Below are 23,793 nucleotides of genomic sequence, written 5' to 3'. Positions count from 1 at the left end.
AATTAGGAGACACAGACAGGCCCACAGAAGGATGTGTTCTGTGCAAACACGCCTGCACCGTGTTCCTCCCATTCCGATCCAGTGACTGCATCCCAGCCTGGGTCAAATTTGGAAGCGTCCGGAGCAGGCCCGGCGCCGGTGCCGGGTGGCAGGTGCCCGGCGAGGGCGCAGTGCCATCTAGTGGCGGCCCGAGCCAACCGCACCGGGTGCCCCGGGTCTGCGCTGGTCCAGGATCTCAGGGCAAAGTCCGCTGCCCGAGTCCTGCCAGGGAGCGACCCCGGGGGGATCTCGGTGTGGTGAGAGGAGAGTCCTGAAGCGGAGACCCAGCGGCCCTTATGGAGACGCTTCTAATTAAAACCAGGCTCCAGGCAGCAGAGAGTTAACCCGTGTCTGCACCAGCACCCACCTCTGGGGCCCCAGACGTCTGGCCCCGGCTCCACCAGGAATTCCTGGGAGGCTCCAGGCAGACACTGCCCAGGGCTTCAGAGAGGGACAGAGGAGACGGAGGCCCAGCGTTTTATGAGGACATCCCCCCGAGTGGCACTTCCTTCAGGAGAACATCACCCCTGAAAATAGCTCAATAAGTAAAAATTTCTGGGAGGGGGGTGGTTAGAAAGACTCGGGGCCGTGCAGTTGTCCACTGGGAGGAAAGTAAGAAATTCGAGAGCGCGTGGGGTGTCTTGCTCTGGTGTTTGTTCACGGCCCAGAGTGGCTGGGAATCGAGAATAAAGGACCCCGATATGAAAGGCCCCTGTGACTCAGTCTCTCTCCCAAGAAGTGCGGGTGGGCTGTTAGGTACCTTGTTCTTTTCACTGTTTACGATTTCACCATTGATGTTAAAATACTCTAGTAAGGACGTGGTACCTCCCTGTACAGCATAGATTCCTATGCTAATGCCACCCTCTGTATCGTAACACTGTGGACGTGTCACCAGCTGATTCCTGGTGACGGGCACTGCACTACTGTTACCATCTGCGTCGTAACACTGGGGACTCTCGGGGGCGGGCACTGCAGGCAGACGCTGAGTGAGGGAACCGGCGTTAACACCAAGGGCACACGTCACACTCACCGGAGCAGCCAATTTTGAATTTGCTTCCTGAGACCACGGGGGATGTGTTGGGGGCACAGGATGTCCTCTGACCCCCATGGAATTTCTGCCCCCAGATTATTTGTCTGAACTGCTCCCATCTCAGTGCGAAGGGGTGTCCTTGTGGTTCCTTCTCAGCCCAAGATGTGGATTTGGAGTTTATCCCCCTCACAACGTTCTGAGTTTTTCCAAAAACATATTTGGTGTCGAAAGCATGCCCTGAGCCGTGGAGGGAGGGAAGCGTTGGGGCAGGAGCCTCTGTGCCCACCTGGGGCTTGGGACAGACGGGGGTCTCCCAGTCGCAGGTGTCAATTTGCAGGGGCTGTGGGTCAGACAGGAGAGTAGCAGGCTTTGCAATCGCTTTGTTTCTCCTGCTTGATTCCCCTCCGTCCATGCATTTTGATGGCATTATGGAGGAACGAGGCTTTTGCGAGCATCTGGGTCCCAGCTGGTGGGTACCACAGGGTCGCTGGGGTCTCTCCCCGCCGCGGACGGGGGACTGAGTGACTCACGCACTCCTGCTAGGGTTGCTCATACACTTCTGACCCCCCTTCTTGCCTGGAATTGCTGCTGAGCCCCAGGGCGCTCAGTACCAGTGCTGGGCAGGTGAAAGCAGGTATGGAGTCAGACAACCTACAGGGATGGCCCTTCGGAGGGTCTTTCCTCAGGTGTTCTTTTCCTGACAGTGTTGTGACCGACACTGCTGAATCGAGGGGGCTCTAAAGTTCATCTCTTGGGCGAGTGTCCCTCTGGTGTGGCTGAGAATGACGTTTGTTTATGACAGCGAGGCTGGTACTTCCTGCGGGGGGGCCTGGGTGCTGGGGAGGGGTGGTCCTGCAGTCCCAGGAAGCCCCCAGGCTTCTCCTGTGACCGTTCCTCTGGGGGCAGCTTGGCCGATGGGGCACCTTCCCTTCACTGCACTGGTTACTCGCGAGGTCTTTCTGAGTTTGAGGTCTTTCTCGAAACTCAGAAACCCAAGATCTTCTCAAAACTCAAAACTCTCAAGCTCCCAAAAACTCAAGACTTTTGGTCCGGGAGGTTTTTCTGGTTTCCTTCTTTGATCATTTTCTTTCTTCCATTTTCTCTCTTCTCTCTACTTTTTCAGAAACTCCTAGTTGTTGGTTATTAAATCACATCAATTGTTTCTCTATTTTTAAAATATTATCTTCTTTTCTCACCTCTTTATAATTTAAGGGAGAGTTCCTCAGCTTTGTATTCTAACTTTCTATGTGGATTTTTACGTCTTACTTACCTTTTTTTTTTTTTAAGAGATCTTTCTTGTTCTCTGAATGTTTTTTGAATTATGAATGTAATAACTTATAATATTCTTTCTATCCTCCTTTTCTGTCTGATGACAAATCACAGCTTTTTTTTGTTGTTATAAGGTTTTTTTTTTTTAAATAGATTTATTTATTTATTTATTATTTTTAGCTGTGTTGGGTCTTCGTTTCTGCGCGAAGGCTTTCTCTAGTTGTGGCGAGCGGGGGCCGCTCTTCATTGCAGTGCGCGGGCCTCTCACTATCGCGGCCTCTCTTGTTGCGGAGCACAGGCTCCAGACGCGCAGGCTCAGTAGTTGTGGCTCACGGGCCCAGTTGCTCCGCGGCATGTGGGATCTTCCCAGACCAGGGCTCGAACCCGTGTCCCCTGCATTGGCAGGCGGATTCTCAACCACTGCGCCACCAGGGAAGCCCACAGCTTTTTTTTTTAAAGTCTTCTCCTTCCAGAAATGTCTGTTTTCTCTGAGCTTTTTTTCCTTTTCTGTCTTCTTCTAAGTGTGTTTATTTTGCTTTCTGTCCTGTTACCTGGCTCATCCCTTAAATAGCTGGAAATCCCAGGCTGTTCATTCCCATTCTCCAGACATCACACCTTTCTCTGGGACCTGCTGGTTTCGGGGGTAGAGCACCCCCTGTCTGTATGGGCTGGAGTGGCCACAGCGGCTCTGAGACAAGCTGGGGGCCGGCGGGGCCTCCACGTTTCACTTAATGCTCCTGAGTCCAGCACAAGGGCCACCCCTGTGTCCAGCTGTTCCTGGGGTCCCAGGCCAGAGCTTCCCACTGCACTGGGGTGACGGAGGCATGGGCTGGACATCTAGGGGTCAGGCTGCTTCTTATGGAGACTTTGGACTAGTCCTCTGTTTTCAAGCCTTCTCCGAACCCCCCGCAGAGGGCCCACTGGTCTGTGGGTTCTGTGGGATCTGCAGCCCCCCGAGCTCCCCCTTCACCCATGTCCCCCGCCACCCCTTCCTCTCCCGGAGATGCAGGTCTGAGTCATTTGTCCGTCAGCTTTGCAGCTCCCAGGACTTGGTGGACGAGATGGAATTCACTTCGCTTTTAAAAATTTTTTACCGTTTAAAAAGCTTTGTGGGTTTATAAACTGAGAGTAGGTCACTTCCGTAGAGTTTTGAGATTGAGCGGAGATGAGTGTGTTCTCGGCCTGCGGCGTCTGACCAGGATTTTCCGTAGAGATGCCCGCTGAGGTCTGGGGTCCACGGGCACTTTGCTGTAATGTGCGTGCTCTTCCTGCCCCTTTCCTGGGGGCCAGTGTGGCGGTCTCTCCCTCCTGGAGTGACGGTGGCACTGGTGGCCACATCGTAGGCACACCTGGTCCAGGGGATGGAAGCTTAAGTGTTGCCATGACACCCAGGGGAGCATCCTCAAAGACAGACCATCCAGGGACAGAAACAGCCTAGAGACGAAGCTCCCGGGTGGGTGGGGGTCAGAGGGCAGAGCCACGGGGGATGGAGCCGGGAGCTGGGTCAGCCCTGCTGGCCTGGGCCTGGTGACGCGGGACCACACCTAGTGTCCCCACCGCCCTGAGCCCCACTCGTTCTCCTGCCGCATCCTAGCAGACGGCGGGGAACCTGCTTCTCTCTGTGTTTCTCCTTTTGCTTGTCTCTAGGAAGCCCGGGGCTCACATTCTTGTAAATCATTGCTGGGGGCTGATCACGTCCCCAAAGGAATGCTGACACCTTAACATCCAGAACCTGTGACAGGACCTTATGGGAAATGGGGCCTTTGCAGATGCCGCTGAGTCAAGATGAAGTCGTGCTGGGGTGGAGGGCCTCGTCCCGTGACTGGGTCCTTACGAGAGAGACACAGAGGAAAGCCGGTGACGACGGGGCAGAGACTGGGTTGACACCCAGGACTGCCATCCCCTCATGCCCCTGCCCGTGTCGTGACCTCTGTCTTCCGACGCCAAGAGGATAAATTCTGTTGTTTGAAGCCACCAGTTTGTGGTGTGTGTCAGGCAGCCTAGGAAACTGATCCCATCATACTTGTTAATTAACGTTGGACTCCTAATCCAGGTGTTTTCCCATTTCCTATGACATTTCTATCAATTTTTGGATATGTGAACATAACTGTTCTGTAAATATGAGTTTTTGCCATGAGCTCAAGCGGCATTGACGCATTGGGGGGTGACAGATGATAACAGAGGAGACACCCCCCGGCACTAAGAGCTTAGGGTAAAGGCGCCGTAGGAGAGGGGGACGCGGGGCCCGGCTCCCTGGCCAGTGGTGACAAGTGTGGCCAGGCGTGTCCTCACCCAGCTGGACCCCTGGCTGCGCAGTGGGACTGTTCAGGGCGCGTTCCGGGAGGGGGGACCCGGCGTGAGGATGGCAGAGGGGGACCCCAAGGGACACGGGGCCACGGAGCTTTGGGAGAGGAACCGGGCGCAGTGTGTCGGGGCCTGCAGGGCGTCCAGGGTGGGAGCCCCCAGCCCGCTTGGGTTACATTTCAGGTTGTATTAACTGAAATCAAACAACATTAAGTGTCATGGGGACTGGACGTCAGCCGTGGGCCCGGCAGCCTCGCACATCTGGTGATGACAGAGCAGCCAGCGGGACACGGCAGCCGATCACGCATTCTGTGCCGGGGGGCGGCATCGGCCTTCAGAGGGGCTGGCGGGAGAGCCCCGGAGTGTGTCATCGGTTCTTCAGAGGAAGCGAGCCTTCTCTGGGGGCTCGGGCAGGTTTTTGGAGACAGAGTCTTCTTGCAAAGGGAATTCGAGGAGGAGAGGGCGACCGTGGCAGACGTGTTAAGCTCACCTTACGTCTAAGACTCTGTAGCACGCGCAGCAAGGACTGGAGCGGCCCCGCTGACTCTCTCAGGGATCTGAGTTCACGGGGGCATTTTCTCCCCATTTCTCTAGAGTCACGGAGGCTCACGACCTGCCGGTGACACCACCCGCGGGGCCAGTGCACAGGGCTCTGGCCTCTTGTGCTATTTGGTTCCCAGGACGTTTCTTCCAACTCCACGCTGCTCAGGGGGATGAACAGAGGACAAAGCGTGTCGGGTGCACGCAGGCCTGGACAGAGCGCCTGGGGGGCCGGGCAGCTCGCGGGGAGCACGCTGCCTTTAGAGGGATGGAGACACGAGGGGCTCGGGGCCAGCGCCGCCTCCCAGCAAAGCTCGGCAGGAGCACACCAGCAAAGACATTAGTGTGAGCGTTTCTCTAACCGTCCTGAGGACCGGAGCACGGGGTCCCCACATGCGTCCGGGGGAACGAGGCCAGGAAGGAGGCGGGGAGGCCGGGGGGGGGTCTGTCGCAGCTGCCCGGTCCTCCCGCTCTCAGGACGTGGAGGGGACGCTCCCTCTGCAGGCTGTGGGCCTGGTGACTCCTCACCCCAGCCTCATCTTTGTGCCCTCACGTCCCTGTGGCCCTAGTGTCTGGACCTCAGGGGTGCGGGGAGGCCTGGCCATGTCGCGGTGCCCCCGAACGCTGCCCTGCTGACCGGGTGGGGCTGCACGGCACGCACCGGCTGGGGTCAGTGCAGGGAGCCATGGGTGGGAACCAGTGTTCCTTAGCTGATGCGTTTTTTTGTTCTTCCTCTTTCTTTCACCACCGGCTTTGCTAGAAGGAGAAGCATGTGCTGCCTTAGAGCTGAAAGCAGAGAAAGGGCTTGTGAGTTTCAAAGTCTCAGTGTTTTGGATCCCAGAGTCAGAAAGAAGTCAGCGCACAGGCTGTGGTTCTGGAAGAATTCATCCTGGCGAGATAAAGATTCCTAGAGAAGGGGAAGGAGAAGAGATGGAGAAGCGAAGAGAGCTGAGGTGCTGGAGGTCCGGAGAGGAGACCCACGCCCGGCAAGAAACAGGGCCGCAGCAGAGACCTGGCTGCCGGGGACAGACTCCCCACCCCCTCCCCCGAGAGCAGCCTGCCCTTCAGAGGCCTGGGGAGGCGGATGCTGGGGGGAAGCTGGCTGGAGAGGCCTGTGGGGCCAGGAATACCAAGGGCCAGCCACGTGGGCTGACGGCCAGACGAGATGACCTGGGAGGCCCCAGGCTGCCCGCTGGCCGGGAGGGACACCCTTGGTGGATGCAGGGGGCACAGTGCTGGAGGCCCCAGGCTAGGCTCTCGTCCCACAGTGAGGACAGGAGGGAGAAAGTCACAGAAAATGGGGGGACGTGTGGACTTTGGATTTGTTACAACACAATCACATTTTAGAAACTGCTGAGTTCCTGAAAACCTACTTCAGGTTCGCTTAAGAATTGAGGGCGATGTTGTCCTGATCGGAAATGATCGGAAGAGTCAAAAGTCCCACGTGTGTGTGTGTGTGTTTGTGTGTGTGTGTGTGTGTAACTGAGATTGAATCACATTCTGGACCTGAAAGCTTTGAAGACTTCAGTTTCTCCATCTGTTTGTTGGAGAGAAAAATTACCTTGTGTGTTCATATTGTTAATTTTTTGTTTGTACATTGCTTTTCCCTATAAAATTGTGACAGGCCAAGCTTCTTGGGGCAGGACTGTTTTAAGAGATTTATTTCTCCACAGACCCCTGCACTGTGGCCAAAGCAGCAAGCTTGTGGGAGGCCGAGTTCTAAACCAGCCCTTGGGTCCCTGCGAGGTGCCCAGGCCAGGTTAACCCCATCCTGGAGAGAGAGGTGCTGGCGATGGGGTGGCCCCTCCCGTGACCAGGTGATGGGGTGGAGGCCCCCCCCGTGACCCGGTGATGATGCAGAAACAGCCCTGGACGGCTGGCGGGGCCTGTCCCCCTGCCGTATTGAGGGCCGCGTGGCCAGCACCCGAGGGAGCCTCCAGCACGGAGAGCCAGCAGGAAGATGGGGCCTCGGTCCTGGCGCCTCGAGGAGCTGAATTCTGCCGAGGCCCGGATGAGCTCTGGGGTGGGCCCTGGGCTGTGGGCTGGGTGGGAACGCACCTGCAGACACTTTGGTTCCAGCTGGTGCGGCCAGGCTGAACTGCAACCTGCAGACTCCGACAGCAGCGGGGTGCGGCTTTGAGCCCCTGCGTTTGCGGTTCCCTAGAGGACTGGTGAGAAAATGTCCAGAAACCTGCGGGGGAAGCAGCCTGGGCGCGTGCGCCCCTGCGAGCCCAGCTCCAGGTGAGGTGGACGCTTAGGCGTGCCCATCCAGTCTTTGCCGGATGCGCCCCAGGCCCGGGGTAGACAGGCGATGGGCGTGGGCGCGCTTCGGGAGGCGGAGTCTGAGAACACCGAACGAGGTGGTGGTGCTTCCCCAGCAAGGCCTGCCCCAGGGCTGCCTGCGGGCTCAGGACCAGGATGCTGGCAGCTGCGACCCCGGCTCCCAACAGTCATGGACCTTTTGGGATTCACGGTTTGGAACAGATGTTGGATCTGAGTTTTCCCCTCCTTAGTGCTTTTCGTCCGATATTGGAATGCGGAGATTAAACAGTCGGGACGCCTGAGGTGCTTTCGGGGACAGAGGTCGGCGCAGGGTGGTGCCCAGGGGACGGGCCGAGCTGCCTGATGTGGGGCCTTTCCCAGGGGGGCACCTGGACCAGGGACCCGGCGGGAAGCTGGGCTTTTAAGGGCAGTGGATTCAAATCCCCCGAAGGCTTTCCCATGCAGCTGTGGGACCAGTAAGGCCAGTGGTCCAAGGAGCAGCTCCAAGGAAGCGGGTGAAGCAGGGGCAGTGAGGCACGTGGCCGTGATGACTGGGGCTTCTTGGTGCTGGCGGCTCATCATCGTGGCGCCTCCTCTGGGGGCGCCGGCTCTGTCAGGGCAGGAGGCCCGCAGCCCCGGGAGCCTCCCCACAGAAAGGACTAGTCCCGCCGCGGGGCCTCGCTGCACCCCTCCGCTTGGGGGTCCCAGCCCCGCGCAGAGCAGAGAGCAGCCCCCTGCGGGGGGCGGGGTTGCCGCGTGCCCAGCCTCTTCCCGCATCCAAACCAAAGCAGAGAACAGGGCTGCTCGGCGTTCCTCTGTCCTCCTGACGGGCAGCCTGGTCGGACGACTCAGGGTTACGGAGTGAAATGGGGGCCCAGCTGGCTGAGTCCCGCAAACACACCAGATCAGCACGAGGTCTGCTCTGCATGAAAATGTTCTCCACCCCCGACAGCAACTACTCCTCTGGAGGGGCCACCTCGACCCTCCACCCTCCTCACCTCCTGCAGCTCACAGAGAAATCCAAAATGCAGACGTTTCCTCTAGTCGTAGAGCGAAGTACGATGTTTCCAATATGCTTTTGTCAAACAGAAGACCACCCGCGGGTCTGGGGGGCCCTGGCCATGCCTCCTGTTCCCCCCCCCCTCCGGCCAGGAGGCTGGAGTTCAGAGAGGGCGGGAAGGGGTGCATGACAGCCCCGGGGGCTGGACGAGAGCCCAGGAGGCAGCAGGAGCAGGAGGTTGGGGTTCAGAGAGGGCGGGAAGGGGTGCATGACAGCCCCGGGGCCTGGACGAGAGCCCAGGAGGCAGCAGGGGCAGGGCTGGTCTGCAGCCGGATCACAGCTCCTGGGCTGCGACGCTGTGGAATCTGGATTTACCATCAGCGGGTCTTGAGTAAGGAACTCTGGGGCTGCTTCAGTGTCCTCCGTCCCCACGTGTGGCTTGGGCGAGCATGGCCCTGGCCTCAGTCTGAGAGGGAACGGAAGGCCCACCTCCGTGCTCCGGGGCAGACATGGACCCGTCCTCAGAGGCCAAGGGCAGTGGGCATTCCTCCTGGCGGGATGGCTGGGCGGGACGAAGAGGTCAGCCCTCTTCACTCCCTCTCCCTGGGCTCCAGCCCATGAGACCTGGTTTCTTCAGTACCTGCCCTGCGGCAGCCCTGTGTTTGGTCTTGCAGATGCACAGACAGACAGACAGACTGGGATACAGATGGTCCACCGATGAAGCCCCCAGACAGTCCTTGGTTGAATCCAGCTTCCTCCTTACTGGCAGTAGGGTTCTCATCTCTAAAATGGGAACTATGCAGACCTCAGGGAGCTGTGGTTGCCTGTTTACGTAGGTTTTGGTAAAAGTTATGGCTTCTCCACATTACAGAGAGGTAGGTGCCTAAAGGCCCACTCTTCTCCTTGAGCTCACAAGGACTACATTCCCCAGCATCCCATGTGGACTACATTTCCCAGCACCCACGCGGCCTACATTTCCCAGTATCCCACACGACCTACATTTCCCAGCATCCCAGGTAGACTACATTTCCCAGCATCCCTTGTACTAGGTGATGCTATGGACCTGGTTCCACCCGTGGGATGTAAAGGAAGTGATCCGTGCTCCCACATCTCCCAGGTGGATCCTGCGTGTTCTTTCCCTCTCTGGCTGTGGAATGAAGACCACCCTTGGAGAATGTGATGAAGATGGCCGAGCCCTTTTCTCCTGTTCCCTCATCCAGTTCTGTCATGTGAGCAAGAGGTAAAATTCCACTCTTTGGAGCCAGTTTGGGTGTATCTGTTAAGGCAGGTAGCCTATCCAGCTCATATTTACATTAAACAAGATGGTTGATTGCAAAAAAACCTCATAGTAAGTACTCAATATGGTGACTTATTTTTACCACAATTCTCTTGGGAAGTATCAAGCACAATAAACATCCTAAAAAAGCCTATCTACTCATTTATAAAGAACTGTAGAGGAACTGAAAATAAATAAACTAGGTCATGTGGTTCAGGTGGAAGAGGTTTAAGGGGGTCTGGGAGGTAATTTAAAAAAAATTTATTTTGGTCAAGCTCAGTGAGAGATGACTTGCTTCTAAGATTACTTATTTATTTGTTAGGGTTAGAATCGCGGCTTTAATTTTGGAGAATCTTCCTAATCTACATAAAGTGGTAAGACTGGGGTGATGGCACAGTATGATCAGCACACCTGCACACAGAGAAGCGGTTCCACAGTTAAAGACCCCCTGCCCACCCCCTCCCTCCTGCCCACCCCCTCCCTCCAGCCTACCTCCCTCCTGCATCATCGGCCCCACAGTACACACAGTCCTGACACCCGCACCCAGGCTTGGGGGGCCTTCCCGGCCAGCTGAGCCATTGCCCCCCGAGCCAGCTGAGACCCTGGAAGAGCATCCTCTCTCCTGTCTTTGCTCCTGACACCTCTAACCCGGATCCTGGAATCCCGAGTCCCTGTACCCTTTCAGGCACCTCATCGTGCCTCTGCTGAGATCCCAGTGCCTTGGTCTGCCTCTCAAGATCTGGCCCCATCAAGTCCCCGTGACCGCTCTGTGCCTTTAGTTCTTTTCACCCCTTGCTTTCATTCCTTCAGGTAAATCTCGTATCCAGATTCACCCCTCCTAGAAAACCCTCCCTTGCTCCCGAGCCCCTATGAGCTACTCCCAGGTGTTGTCTCCCACCCCACCCGCCGATTTTGACGCAGCCAATCCTAACCATAGAGTAAGCCCATTCCTAGTCCTTTATAGCAGCTCTGCCCAGGAAACAGGGACCGGGAGGAGGTCCTCCCACCCATCCTTACACGGAAGAAATGAGTGGAAATGATTTTGCAGCCAACAGGGACTGTGGGAGCTCAGGGCACGTGTCACCTCTCAATGTCCTTTTCCCAGACTATCCGTGTGGTCACCTCCCAAAGAGGAAAGTGGGGAGAGTGGGCTTCCTGGGACCCGGAAGCCGGGGCGGGTGCTCCCCCTTCATCCACGCACCTTAGGAAGTGATCCTTTATCATGTCCCTGGGTGGTCACAACTTGGAAGGAAAAGAGCAATAAAACAGGAATTTCTGTTTCCTTCCGCTCTTTTCCTGATTCTAAAAGCTGCTTTGCTTTCATGGCACATGGCATCTCAGGGTACCACTCATGTCTTTCTGGGAGGCCCCTCCTTACTGAGGCCTTAAAGGTCTGGGGAACTGGGCAGCCGGCCAGGCCCTGGGCCTCCGGGGGAAGAGGCGTACGGAAACCCTGCCAAGCCCGTGTTTGTGCCCAAGCCATGCTCTGCCCAGGATTTCGGTTCTTACACCTCCAGGGAGCAACATTTCATCTACACAATAAAATAAATGAAAACTTGTTCAACAGTTGAAAACTGCAGGCTGACGTGCGACAGGACATGATTCAGCCTTAAAAAGGCAGGCGATTCTGACACAGGCTACGATGTAGAGGGACCCCAGGACGCTATGCAGTGCGAGATAAGCGATCACGGGTCAGACACCATGTGATTCCACTTAGGTGAGGACCAGAGGGTCAGATCCGCTGGAGAGTGGGTGCCAGGGGCCGAGGTGGGGGCTGGGAGTGCGTGTCTAGTAGGGACAGGGTTTCCCTGGGAAGGTGAAGGGCTCCAGAGGTGACAGTAGCAGTGGCTGCACAACAATGAGACTGTACTTACTGCCCCTGAACTGGACACTTAAAAATGGGTAAGACGGTAAATTCTATGTTATGTGCTTTTTACCACAATTTAAAAAATGCAGGTCAGCTCTCTCAGGGTCCTGCTCATCTCTCTAACCACTCCACCCCACGCCCGTGCCCCGCCAGACAGATTCACACCCGGACGGAGGGCGCCCGCCCGTCACCCGACACCCCTGGGCTCCCAGCCCTTTCCACGCAGCATCTACATAACCTTCCTCCTCAGAGGTGACAGGTAGCAGGTCAGACTGTTCTGATTAAGCTTCACTGTGAAATAAAGTATCAAAGTCTCCGCGCGGCTCTGCCCACCACAAAGCAGGGCCCGCACGGAGCTGCTTCTGAGATGCTCTGAGGGTCCACCCTCCAGCTCCATCTCACGGTGGAGCCGCGGTGCCCTGGACCAGAGCCCCGGCTCCCGGCGCAGGCTGGGCGGACCAGGCTGGTTGGTTGTTCCCTGGACTCGGGGAGCTCCTCCCGGGACCCTCCTTGGGGCTCTGGGTGAGCTGTCTGCAGACCCCAGGGCACGTCACAGGGAATTCTAAGTGAGAGAGATTCTGCCCAAGTCACAGGAGTCACCGGCTGTGCCTGTCTTCACTAGACCCGTCCAGAGGTTCCCTCCAGCTGGTCAAGGCAAAGGCGCCTTTGAATCAACACCCCCCTCTTGGCCAGAGGCCCTGGGGAGATGTGTCCCCTGGGGGAAAAGAAACAGGGAAGGCCAGGAACCAGGAGAGCCTGGGCGTCTTTACGAGATCACCTCCGTCCTGGCACCTGGGTGTGAATCTGGAGGGTGAGCAGGTGTGTGGGGTGAGCCCAGCAGCACGGGGGAGGGGTGAGCCCCGAGGGTCCTACCTGGTGGTAGCGACTCTCGACTGAGTCCGGGGCGCTCGAGCCGTCCCCCTTGCGAGCCCTGAGAACGCGCTGAGTAACCAGCCCGCGAAGGCGAGCAGGAGCTGCTGGGGGGCTCTGAACGAAGGGTTATTCCTCCGACTCTGAGGCAGCAGTCCAGCCACAGGCTTGGAAACGAGCAAACGCCACACAGGCAGCAGTTACGCGCACGCCCCCCTCTTCTGCTGTAGTTTCTGGACACTGAGTGCTTACGTTCAATCAGAGAAGCGGAGCTTGTCTTCATTTGTGTCAGATTAGCCAACCACGTATACCCTCATTCACAGGTTGTGTGGGCAGGATTTTTAAATTTTTAAAAAATTTTATTGATTGCCCAAGACTTAAGGAAGTAAGCACTTTTTGGAGGGCATTTTGGCACTTCCTATCAACATGTAAAAACTAGCATTTTTGCTTCTAGGATGGTACCCTGAAGACACCCTGGCACAGGGACGTACAGAGGTCAGCAGAAGGGAGTTCCCTGCCGGGTAACATCCCATCTAGAGTGGAGACTGGGGGCCGCAGGCCGAGCCCTCCCTCTGGGCAGGAGGGGGCCGCTCTGAGCGGGAGTGAGACGTTTACCCGGCCAAGGACACGCCTGCTACCAGCTGGGCCCGGGGGTGTTCTGGTGAAGGGCCAGCCCTCGTCCCATGCAGACACCTAGGAAACACTGTGATCTATTTCTATCAAAAAGAAGAAACCGGTGTGCCATGGGGGTCAGGGGTCTCTGTGTCCCTGGGCACGTTAAGCCGGGCTGCGTGCCTCTTTGTTCAAGGGCGCTTTCTGAAGGGGGACGCAGGGACTTCCCACCTCGGGGAGAGCCAGGGAAAGACACTCATGTCTCTCTTTAGGCCCCTTCGTCCCATCTGAGTCTCTACCTGAGCAGGAATTTCTTTCACAATAAAATCACTTCCTAAAAATGTTGAGGCGCATCGTCATGCATCATTCCGTTTGGCTCATTGTGTGTTCCATGCAGTTTTGCAGATGGAGGCAAGGTGCATGGGGTTTGCGGTCGGCGAGGCCGAGGGAGCCCCGTGGGTTTACGTCGTATGTGTGATGCTGTGTCCCCCCACCTGGATCCTGGGAAGCTGGGGCACGCCTGTGATTTGTCCACGTCAGTCATTCATCCTGACTTCTACAGGGAGCCACTTGCTCCAACAGAGCAAGCCTCTTCTTCTAAGGCAACGTAGTCGCATATATAGATATTTTACAATTAAGCACATAACAATCAGTGGCGAAGATTGGCTCTTCTGTAGGTTTTCTGATGTATCTGATGAGGCCCCTGTAACCAAGTGCCACCCACTTTCCTCGAGTGGGACCTGCCTGCAATATTCAGCCAGAACGAATAACTAAATCCACAGATACTCCTGTGAGCGTGTGCGCGCGCGCGGGTAAAATGACAGCCTATTTCTTTCTGGGGATCCTGATCAAAGACATTTGGAAACCTCTACGTACATACAGACGTGGTAGGACGCGTCTGTGCCTTTCAAAATAAAGTTGTTCGTTTCCTCCTTTCCCGAGCCTCAGAATGTCATGAGTTGCTACCATAGTCTTCGGGGTCTCCTCTCTCAACCTGAGGGATGGGCGTGGCGCCATCGCGGGCCAAGCGGCGCCCCTGGCCTCCCCACGCCGCCCCCGGCACAGAGCCTGGGCGGGTGCACTCACCTGCGGTGTGTGAGGAAGCTCCCGCTGACGTGCCCGGACCCGTCACAGCCCGGCGTGGGGCAGGACATGCCCTCCGTCTTGACGGACTTCCAGGAGAACTGGGAGCCATTGAGGTACCCGTCCTTCTGCCTCTTGGCCGCCAAGGGGCACCCGGACGCACTTCGGTGGGAGGCGTACTTGCCGGTGATGTGGCCCTGGCCATCGCACCCGGGCACGGGGCACCTGGGGGACAGAGGGGCAAGCTTGGCTGTCTCGCCACCCTACGCCTGGTGGCCCCACAGCAAGGTCAAGTTAACCTGACACGAGAGACAAACCAGCATCCTCTACTGCAGCAGAAGGAAAGAAAAAGAAAAGTCACGAAAAGACACCACCTAGCGGAGCCGTGAAGTAGTTCACCCTCCTGGAAACCCTGGTCCAGGGCAGGTGGGAAGAAGGTTTCCTGGAACAGAAAGTCCAGGCTTAGTGAAGGATGCAGATGCCGTGCGTGAAAAGGAAGAACCAGTTTGTTGGAGCAAGTGAGATGCGGGCATCTGTTTGAGAGGCGAGTCACAGCTTTTATGGTGGAGATGTGCAAAGTCAATGGGAAATTGCAGGATTATTTTTAAAAGATTGTTGTGTAAACCTGTGTTCTTCTCAGGAGCTAGAGAATATTCATTTGTTTGGCTATGTTTTCTGAGACCACAGCATACCCTTCCAGCTAGATAGGTTTTTGAGCAGCAGAGGTGGTATTTAGTTAAGTTTCCTGGCATAGCTTTGGCACGAGGTACCCCAGGAGCACTTTTTTTTTTTTTAAATAGGAAAATCATTGGTTGGAGCTAAGGTTCAACAACAGGGAATTAAATCGTGCTTCTGAAACTTCTCTATTGCAGGTTATGGCAAAGGGCTGAGGACGCACAGCCAAGCCGCAAAAACATTTTAATGTTAATTTTTTTGTTTTAATCAAAACTTTTCTCCAAGACACTGAATGAGATTAAAATTTCAGGAAGATGGCAACAGGTTTATCTCACAGACTTCTGAGATCCAGGCTCACCGGGCAGCGGTTCGGGGCAAATGCCTGTGGGGAGGGGTGGGGGGCTAGCCTTCTACCCACCGTACTCTCCATCCCGCCTTAGCGAGAAGCAGAGTACAGGCAGCTAAGCGACCTTCCTAAGCTGGAAGTCAGCCAAATGTTCACTTTAGCTGTTGTAGTTAATAACTTCCTATACTCTCATGGACCTGCCTTTCCCAGTAAATTACACTGCTTTTCCCATCCAGGGTAGAGGGAACTTTCCTATACTTAGGTTACTCAGAGCAGCGGATGGATGGATGTTTGGTTATCACCTCACCTGTCATTCAGAGGATGTTTCTGGTCCGTTAGCAGGTGTGCATGGTCTGGTTTCAATGCTGTGACCTCACGCTTGACCGACCTCTGCAAGCCTGACCTCCCCGCCAGCCCCCCGCTTCCCCTGACCTGCCCCCCGGCCCACATACCTGATTGGCTCCTGGTCTTCCTTGTCCTCTTTGCTCTGTGCTATCCTGATGCCACTCTTCTTGGCTCTCGGGCAACCTGAAAGGCTAAGGAAGAAGTGTGATTTCAGGAAGCGCCCACGCTGTTCACCCTGCAAGCCCCTTTCACTGTCGATGGGGCTCTGACACAGTTTCCTCCAGAAGCTGGTACTTCTTGGCATGAAAACGATATCCTGGGGGCAGCTCCTCTGTGCTCCCCCTAGGCCTTCAGACATGGTCAGGCCCCTGCGAGGGCGCCCAGAGCCTGGGTGGGAGAAACCGGTGTCAGGAGTCGCCAGGAGAGGCCGGGCTGACTTGCCAGAGGGGGATGAGCTTCCTGCACAGAAGGGGCCACGGGGAGGAAGAAACGCACGCCTCCCCAGTCCTTCTTGGTGGCATTCCTGTGGCCAGATTCCAGAGCCCTTCGTCTTGGGAGGGGGCGTGTCCTGGGCATCCGTCCCCATGTACCTGAATACGGCTTCCCATGGCATCTGCAGAAGATGCAGTGCAAGCTGACCAAGCTTATTCTATTTAATTTTGGAATTTTGGAAATAGCGGCTCACGTTGTCTAAAGGAACTTTGCTAGCTGGAATGTCTACATATGAGTTTTTTTCTGTTCAACAACAGCTAACTGTAGGCTATTAGGCTATCAGATGTGAGATTATATAGAATAAGCGGGAATTTCTGCAGAGAACTGGAGAACCCGGCACTGGACCGTTTCTGGAGCCCCCAGGGAAGTGCGGAGGCAGAGGCCCCAGGGCTGAGCCAGGGCGCGTCCGGGCGGGCTGTGCCCTCCGCTCGACCGTCCTGACCTCAGTACGTGCTTTCCTGCCGGGTCTGGCTTCTGTCTGGGCACGCTGGCCCTCAGGCAAGGGCCTGGTTGTCATGGGGGCCACCCCCATCACCCCATCATCCCATCACGGCCGTCTCCTTGGTGCTGTTCCACGTTTGTGCAGGTGCCTGGCTCCTCTCTGCAAAGCTGCAGCTCCCCACAGGGGTGGGGCAGGGTCCGGAGCCCCCCGCCCCTCGCGTCTCCATTTTCACGTGCTCCAGCTCCCCTCGCATGCGGCCTCCCTCCCTCCGCCGCTTCACCTGTCACCCTCTACGGGACAGCGAAAGAGACAGGGTGCGTGGGCCTTGATTCACTCTCTCCTGCTCCCTCCATCTCTCTCCTTTTTTGGATAAAAATTTAGAAAGTGGGGGCTGCGTTTTCACCCCTCTGGCCCCCCCGGGTCTTCTGTGAGAACTGCTCTTATCCGGGCGGGTCACGGTGACCCGCGGGAGCCGGGACGCCGCCTTCGCACCGCACGACCGGCTGCAGCTCCTGACGTCCTGCTGGGGCCCGCGTCTGGCCTCGGCTCGGCGGGTCCGCGATCTGGAAACTCCGCGGTCCGCTTGGCTTGCTCTGCCCGTGCTGAGCCGGTCCCCCGCCAGGCCCTGCTCTGTCCTCACGCTGCCACGGCTCCTTGGTCTCCAGGTACCAGGTGGCGATGACTCCCAGCCGCCCCTCTGCAAGCCGTGCTCCGACGACCGCTGCCCGCAGGGGCTGGGACACCGTCGCTGCTGCTACCGGAAAACTTACCATCCTCCCCGGCCGAGCCCACGCCCCTCCCGTCTGCTGCTCTCAGGGGCCGGAGGCTGGGTCACCCACGGCCGTTCCCGGGTCTTCTCTCCCACGAGTCCTGTGGCTCTTGCGTCCTGAGTGCCTTCTGAATCGATGTCGCCCTGCTCCTGGGATGAGGCGTCAGAGTAGCAGCACTCAGCTGCACGCACGTGCGGTCTGCGTAGTCGGCCCCCGCTTCTGACTCACCTCAGGATGGGCCCACTGCCCTGCACGCAGCACCCAAGGCTCCTGGCTCGCGGCGCCGCCAGCCCTGCTGTCCCTGCCCCACACGGTCCTCTTGGAGGCTTCCGGCGCGTCCCCGTCCCGGCCAAGCCATCCTCGGGCCTCACATCCCTCCCCGTCTGCTTGGCCTCAGCCTGGACGGTCTTCCTCCAGGAAGTCTTCTCTGCCCACCTGCCGTCCTGACAGCAGCCCTGGGGCTCTCACGGCCCCCGGTCGCCGTGGCATTTCTCAGTCCATCCTGGTGACTGGCCATTCGCTCGTACACACGAGTGTCAGTTCCCTGTGTGTTTATTCTCCTTTCTTCCTCTGATTCCCAGGCCAGTGCCTTGCGCAGAGCAGGTCATAGTTAGATGTTTGTCGTGAGTTAATCAGTGAATGATTAGGAGGGGTGGGTGGGACTCGCGGATCCTGCGCGGGAGCCCGTCTTTCCTGCCTGTCCCCAGACGGGGACCTCAGTGGTGAAGGGAAGCCACAGGCCAGGACGCTGGCCAGGGAGCCTGGCTCTGTCCTGCCCCCGCCTCCTTCACCCTGAACTTGGGAGAGAGGTGAGGCTCTGCGTCCTCGCCGACATGGGGCTGGGAGTGAAAATAAACTGGAACAGAACCAAAACAGAACAAATAGCACAGCAGGGAACTTAGTCTGGGCCCGACTCTGGCTCCGAGGAAACCTTGGCTCTGACACGGGCTGGCCTGGAATCCCGGCATCCTTGTCTAGGTGAGGAAGTCCACAGCCGGCTCTCCCAGGCCGGTCTGTGGTCACTGTCACCTCTGAGCGTGGGTCCCGTGCGCTGGCCCCTCACATGCCCTTAGGAGGAAAGCAACACTCGGAGAGTGAGATTATACATGCAAATGCTCTTGGTACATAGTGAGTGCTCAGTACAGCTTGTCTTTTGTTGTCAGAGAACATTCTGGAGCCCGAGGGGTGCCACTGCTCTGCGAGATGGGGAGGGGTCCCGGGGGAGTCAGATTCGTGCAGCATCACCGTTTGTGAAAAACCTGGGTGCCACCTCTGCCTCGGAGCACCCGCTCCAGGCCGTGGGGCCTGCTGCTATTTGCAGGTGGGAGGATGGAGTCGGAGGCGGCCTGGGGAGGCCACGGGGAGGACCTGGCCAAGAGGTCTCTGTGCCAGCCTGTCTGGAAACTGCGGGAACAAGCCAGCCTGGAGAAGGGTCAGGAGAAGAGAAAGGAGGGCTGGAAATAGGATCTTTGAGGGAGAGAGCTATCTCTATCAAATTTTTTTTTTTCTATCGTGGTCTGAAGACAAGAAGACTAAGACACAGCCTGAACTCCTCTGTGTGCGATGCTGAATGAGGTTTCTCCACGGAGGACAGAGGGGAGACAAAGCTTCTGACGATGGGGATTTTTTGATAGAACATCAGAGATGGTCAATAATATTGATTAAAATGGATTTTAAAAAGCTTCAGAGGTGATGTTGAGACAGAAAACCACATCAGCATTACAACCCAAACTAGAGCAAGGCAAACCAGATCCGACCTGGGGTGGGTGGGGTGGCCCTCCTTTCCCTGTGTGAACTTCGCAGGCCGTCCCAGGTGCAGAGGTCCGTCCACGACCAGACGTGTGACGCTGGCGGTGGCCCCTCGGCTGAGTTCTGTCTCCGACATGTCATCGCTCAGAGTGTGTTTCCTCCAGCGCAGAGAGAAATGAGATTACCTGCTGCTCAGGGTGGCTCTGAGGCTGGTGGGGCCGAGTAGACTCTCCTAGTTCCCGGGACAGTGCCTGGGACACACAGTCCTTGGTGGCAGCTACATCAGGGAGAAGTGACCTCCTGTAATGTAGACAGCATCTGGATGTGTGCATTCGGCCTGGGGGCCGGGGGTGGGGAGTCCCAGCCACAGCTGCTCAGCGGGACCCGAGGGTCCTCGTGCTGTGACCGTTCTGCCCCCTGGAGCCTGAAGACGGGCGTGCAGACCTCTTTTTGTTGCGCTTCGCAGACCTTGCATTTTTCACCAGCTGAGGGTTGTGGCCACTCCGAGTCAAGCAAGTTCTTTTGGCTCCATTTTTCCAACAGCATTTGCTCACTTCGTGTCTCTGTGTCACATTTTAATAGTTCTCACACTTTTCAAGCTTTTCTATTATGGTTATATCTGTTATGGTGACCTGGGATCAATGATCTTTGATGTTACTATTACAAAAAGACTACAGCTTGCTGAAGCCTCAGATGATGCTAGCATTTTTTTAGCAATACCGCATTTTAAAAACTAAGGTAATTACATCATTTTAGATGTAGTGCTATTGCACACTTAATAGACTACAGTGTAGTGTAAACATAACTTTTATATGTGCTGGGAAACCAAAAACGTGTGTGACCCGCTTTACCGTGGTCTGTGCTGTATTGCAGCGAGTGGTCTGGAACCGAGCCTGCGGTATCTCTGAGGTGCCTGTGACCGCCTGGTATCCTGGCACAATTTATCAGAAGGCTAAGAATCGGTCCCTGAGGGGAGTTTCCCTGTGGTTTGCAGGTAGGTAACATCGCCACATGTTCCTGGGAATGGATCAAGTAAGAGTAACCCCGAAAGGCGTGTTTCTATGTGTACTTATGACCTTCAAGGGTCATCGGGCCTGGGGGGCTGCTTCTTTCTTTCTGCAGCGTCCAGTGTGCACAGGACTGTTACCCTGGCCCCACTACTGCCCAGCCAAGAGCTCCAGCCCACTCTAACTTCTACGCATGGAAGGTATTCTCGGATAATCGATACTGCGAAATGTGCTCTACTTTTAATATGCCACCCCCTGTAGGGCTGTATGTAGCACCGAAATGTGCTGAAAGCCAAATCAAATTTACTTTCCAAATGTACAGAGCAATCCTGGTTCTATTTAGTCCAGGCACAGAGTATAGCTTAAATCCAAGCTTAAATTACGTTTCATTCACAAGTTTATGCTATATGAATATACCCACCATTCTAAAATATACGTTAAATGCATGCACATGTTTAAATTATGAATAAATTTACATGATGTCAAACCAAAAAAATGTAGTAAAATAGACATTTGGATATGAAATGACCAGTAAATGTTCACTTTTAGTTTGCAGGCATTATTCAGTGCTGGGAATCTGGCCTTGTGAGGACTGAGATAAATTCTAAGATAAATTAAAATAAAGAGTAGCATAGAATGTGCTTGACTTAGATACTTAACTAGAGCTTTATTTTATTTTATTTCATTTTCTCTAAACCAGTGATCCTACTCTGGGGATCCCTTTTGGAATGTATTCACCCTCTTTCTACATTCACAATACAGCAGCTGGCTCTGGGCCGCCTGATAAAACCAGCAAGACAACCTGGCAAGGCTCCTCTCGACCCTGTGGTGCATGGCAGTGGCCCTGGGAACATTCGGACATGTCTGCAGACACCTAGTTGTCACGAATGGGTATGGCGGTGCCGCTGGCATCTAGTGGGTGGAGCCAGGGATGCTCTGCAAAATCCTACAACGCATGGGACGGCCCCCAGAGCAAAGAATGATCTCACCCCGAGTGCCCGCATTGCCCAGGTGGACAGCCCTGGTCTAGAGAATGAGGTGTTTTCATCAAGTCAGTGTCAAGAATCCACCCATAAATCGAATAATTCAGTTCTCCTTGCTGGTCATCATAATCCCTACTTTCCCCAGACCTGAGCTGTTGAAACGTTGCTCCCAAACGGTTGGAAACTGACCACAGAAGCCTGTGACCTTGAGGAGGAAACAGCCCACCCTGCCAGCTCCGTCTCCAAGCCAAGCTGAGCCAGCCAGCCCGGGGGCGTCCCCTGCTCTGAACGCCGGGATCTGGTCACTCGGGCGGCCACACGGTGTGGACACCCCCTGACCCACACAACCCACTCTGCTTGTGGGCGGTGCATGGGCTGTGGGGTGACCCACACCAACTGTCCTGCCTCCCTCCCTCCCTCTCTCCTTCCCCCTCCTTTCTCTTTTCTCTTCATTTTTGTTGCTGTTTTTGTTGGGGAAGCATTTAAAGCTGAAGGGCTCATCCACATTCCGACTGCCCACTTTATAATCTGATTTTAGAGGGTGGCAAGGCGACAGCTATGTTGTAACATGGTTTGTTTATTTGTTAGACGCAGCTCCCCTTCCCACATTGGAGACTTCGAGTTACGAGGGTCTCCGTTCAGAAAGGCTCTCGTCCTGACCTTGGCTTGTTGATCCTGACTGAACACGACAAGGAATTCTTCCTCCTGCCCACGGGGTCTAGACCCACCTTTGTGCAGATGTTGTACCAAAAGGCTCTTTCAATCCACTTCTAACATAGGGCCTGGTGTAAGACAGACGTTTGTAAACGATTCAGCGACCATGGGCCTCTTGCTGTCTCATATGACTGACTCCTCACGCCGTACTTAGAGGCTCCCTGCTCTTTGGGACCGGCGGGGCCTGGGATTTGGAAGGTCAAGCATTTCTGCGTGTTCAGCTCTGCTGATCTATGCTTATAATAACCGTACAGCTTTGTGGCTCAAATCTCAATATTTAAGAGATCCACTCTCAGTGGGATTAACATGCTTGTCTCTCAATGGCTGTTCTCTGGCATCTTATAACATCCTGCCTCTTTTTCTAGTCCCTTTTCAATTTATAAAGACGTGCTCCTGGGTGCCTTGAGAAACGTTTCTTGCAGATGGAGCCGGTGGCACCATGAGGGGGACGTCAGAGGGGGGCCGTGGTCCCGAGAGCTGGTGTGCTAAGCGAGGCCCCTGGCGACAGCCCCGTTGTGTGGGCGAGGGCCTCTAGACCCTTAATTCACCAGTGGAGGCAACCCAAGCCCCCGTTAGGGGTCCCGAGCATGGAGGGGGTGTTTGCGGGAGCGAGCCGTGCATACCTCCGATGGGAAGCGTAGTTGCCGGTGATGTGCCCGGAGCCGTCGCAGCCAGGGGTGGGGCACCTGCAATTACAAAGGCACATTGAAAGGCATCAAACCCCTGAACAAGTCACTTTCTTATTTATACAGTTCCAAAGTCTCTTTAATCCTGAGCCTCCCTGGGTGAGGAGGCGAGATGGAGCTGGAGGGTCCCCGCTGGGCTCGTGGGGCGTCCCCATCCTGGTCCACCACCAGGTGCGGCTCGGACCCCTTCTTCCCTCCGCGCACAGTGGTGCCGTCCAGGGACCAGCGATCTCGGGGCAGCTGCCCCTCCTCCACAGCCGGGCGGCACCTTGGTCCCCAGGTGTTCACCCCACGTTCCCACCCCTTCCGTTATTACTTCAAGTTCAGTGGAACCAGTCACAGCAGGGCCTGTTGCTGTACCATCCGAACACGATGCAAGATTTTTCATGAAAAGGCACACACGGTGGCCCGAGACTGGTCCCCGTCTAAACTCAAGACAGCAGCATTGCAGCAGGCCCGTCACAGTGACCCCTCCCAGCCCTGCTCCTGGTTGACCCCAGAGGCCGGCGCGGGCAGCCTCCTGTGCCCGCCCTGGGAATTAGACTAGCTGTCTTTCAGACCATCATCGGGCACTCAGGTAGCTTTGATTTACCTTAAGATCCTTGTTACTTTTAGCTGACTTGAGTAGGGAGTAGGGAACAGATCTCTCTCGGTCAACAAGCCAAGTCAGCTGAGACGCTGAGATTAGTTTGGGCACCTAGGCTGCCTGAGTATAAACCTTTCCAGGAAACTGCATGCAGTCTCTTAACTACCACATTGCCACTGTGCTAATGGGAGCGGATGTTTTTCCAAAGCGTTTTATGACCATTGCCCTCTGTGGAACTTCTTAAATAAGCCATCTCAGGAACAAGCAGTCCTACAAAGACACTTTCACTTCAACCTACATCAGCTGCATCTGCACCCACCAGGAATGTAAGAATTAAGGACAAAAATTAAGAAAAAAATGTTTTTCTTTTCACTAAATTTTAACTCTCAAGAAACAAGGATGAGATGATTTAGTAACAAAATTACCACCCAGTAGTAACACTCAGATCATGCCCTGTGCTCCCACCCCCCACCTACTCAATGAGCATCTGAATTCCTGGCAAGGACAAAAATCACAAATTAAAAGTGGTTAATAAATGTAAATGCTTCTAAGAGATATCAATTTGCTTTCCACTCAGAAAGCCACCCTGGATATTGGATTTTGGGTTAAGGCCAGCAGATTACCTGCTTGCAGACAGACTTTCTCAAAACCAGTGAGAGTGTCAGGGAGGGTGATGGGCATTCAGGCAGCTGGGCTGAGTTCAAGGGCGTGAATGTCACCGTTTGACAGTTAGATGTGCCATCAATTGTTGGTATTTAGAAACTGCCAATTCTCATTTAGTCCCGAGAAAAGGAACATGATTACAGATCTCAGGTATAGAGTTGATACTTGGCATAGCCTATGAAG

At 55.5% G+C, this 23,793-nt stretch overlaps 1 protein-coding gene across 16 annotated transcripts in view; it reads right to left on the bottom strand.

Annotated features, from left to right (window-relative positions):
* Positions 1–23,793, bottom strand: part of MYT1L (myelin transcription factor 1 like) — a 417,110-nt gene that overhangs the window by 16,797 nt on the left and 376,520 nt on the right. For all 16 annotated transcript variants that reach the window (XM_082427029.1, XM_082427020.1, XM_082427023.1 and 13 more), the window contains 3 exons: positions 22,299–22,361; positions 15,626–15,709; positions 14,156–14,377 (listed from right to left, as the gene is read on the bottom strand). In XM_082427029.1, coding sequence (XP_082283155.1) covers positions 14,156–14,377; positions 15,626–15,709; positions 22,299–22,361 — 369 coding nt within the window. The remainder of the gene's footprint in view (positions 1–14,155; positions 14,378–15,625; positions 15,710–22,298; positions 22,362–23,793) is intronic.

This window comes from Balaenoptera physalus (genome assembly GCF_965194825.1).
Source record: "Balaenoptera physalus genome assembly, chromosome: 15".
NCBI classification, from domain to species: Eukaryota; Metazoa; Chordata; class Mammalia; order Artiodactyla; family Balaenopteridae; genus Balaenoptera; species Balaenoptera physalus.
The sequence above is the reverse complement of the archived record's forward strand: the minus strand, read 5'-3'. Positions and strand labels throughout refer to the sequence as shown.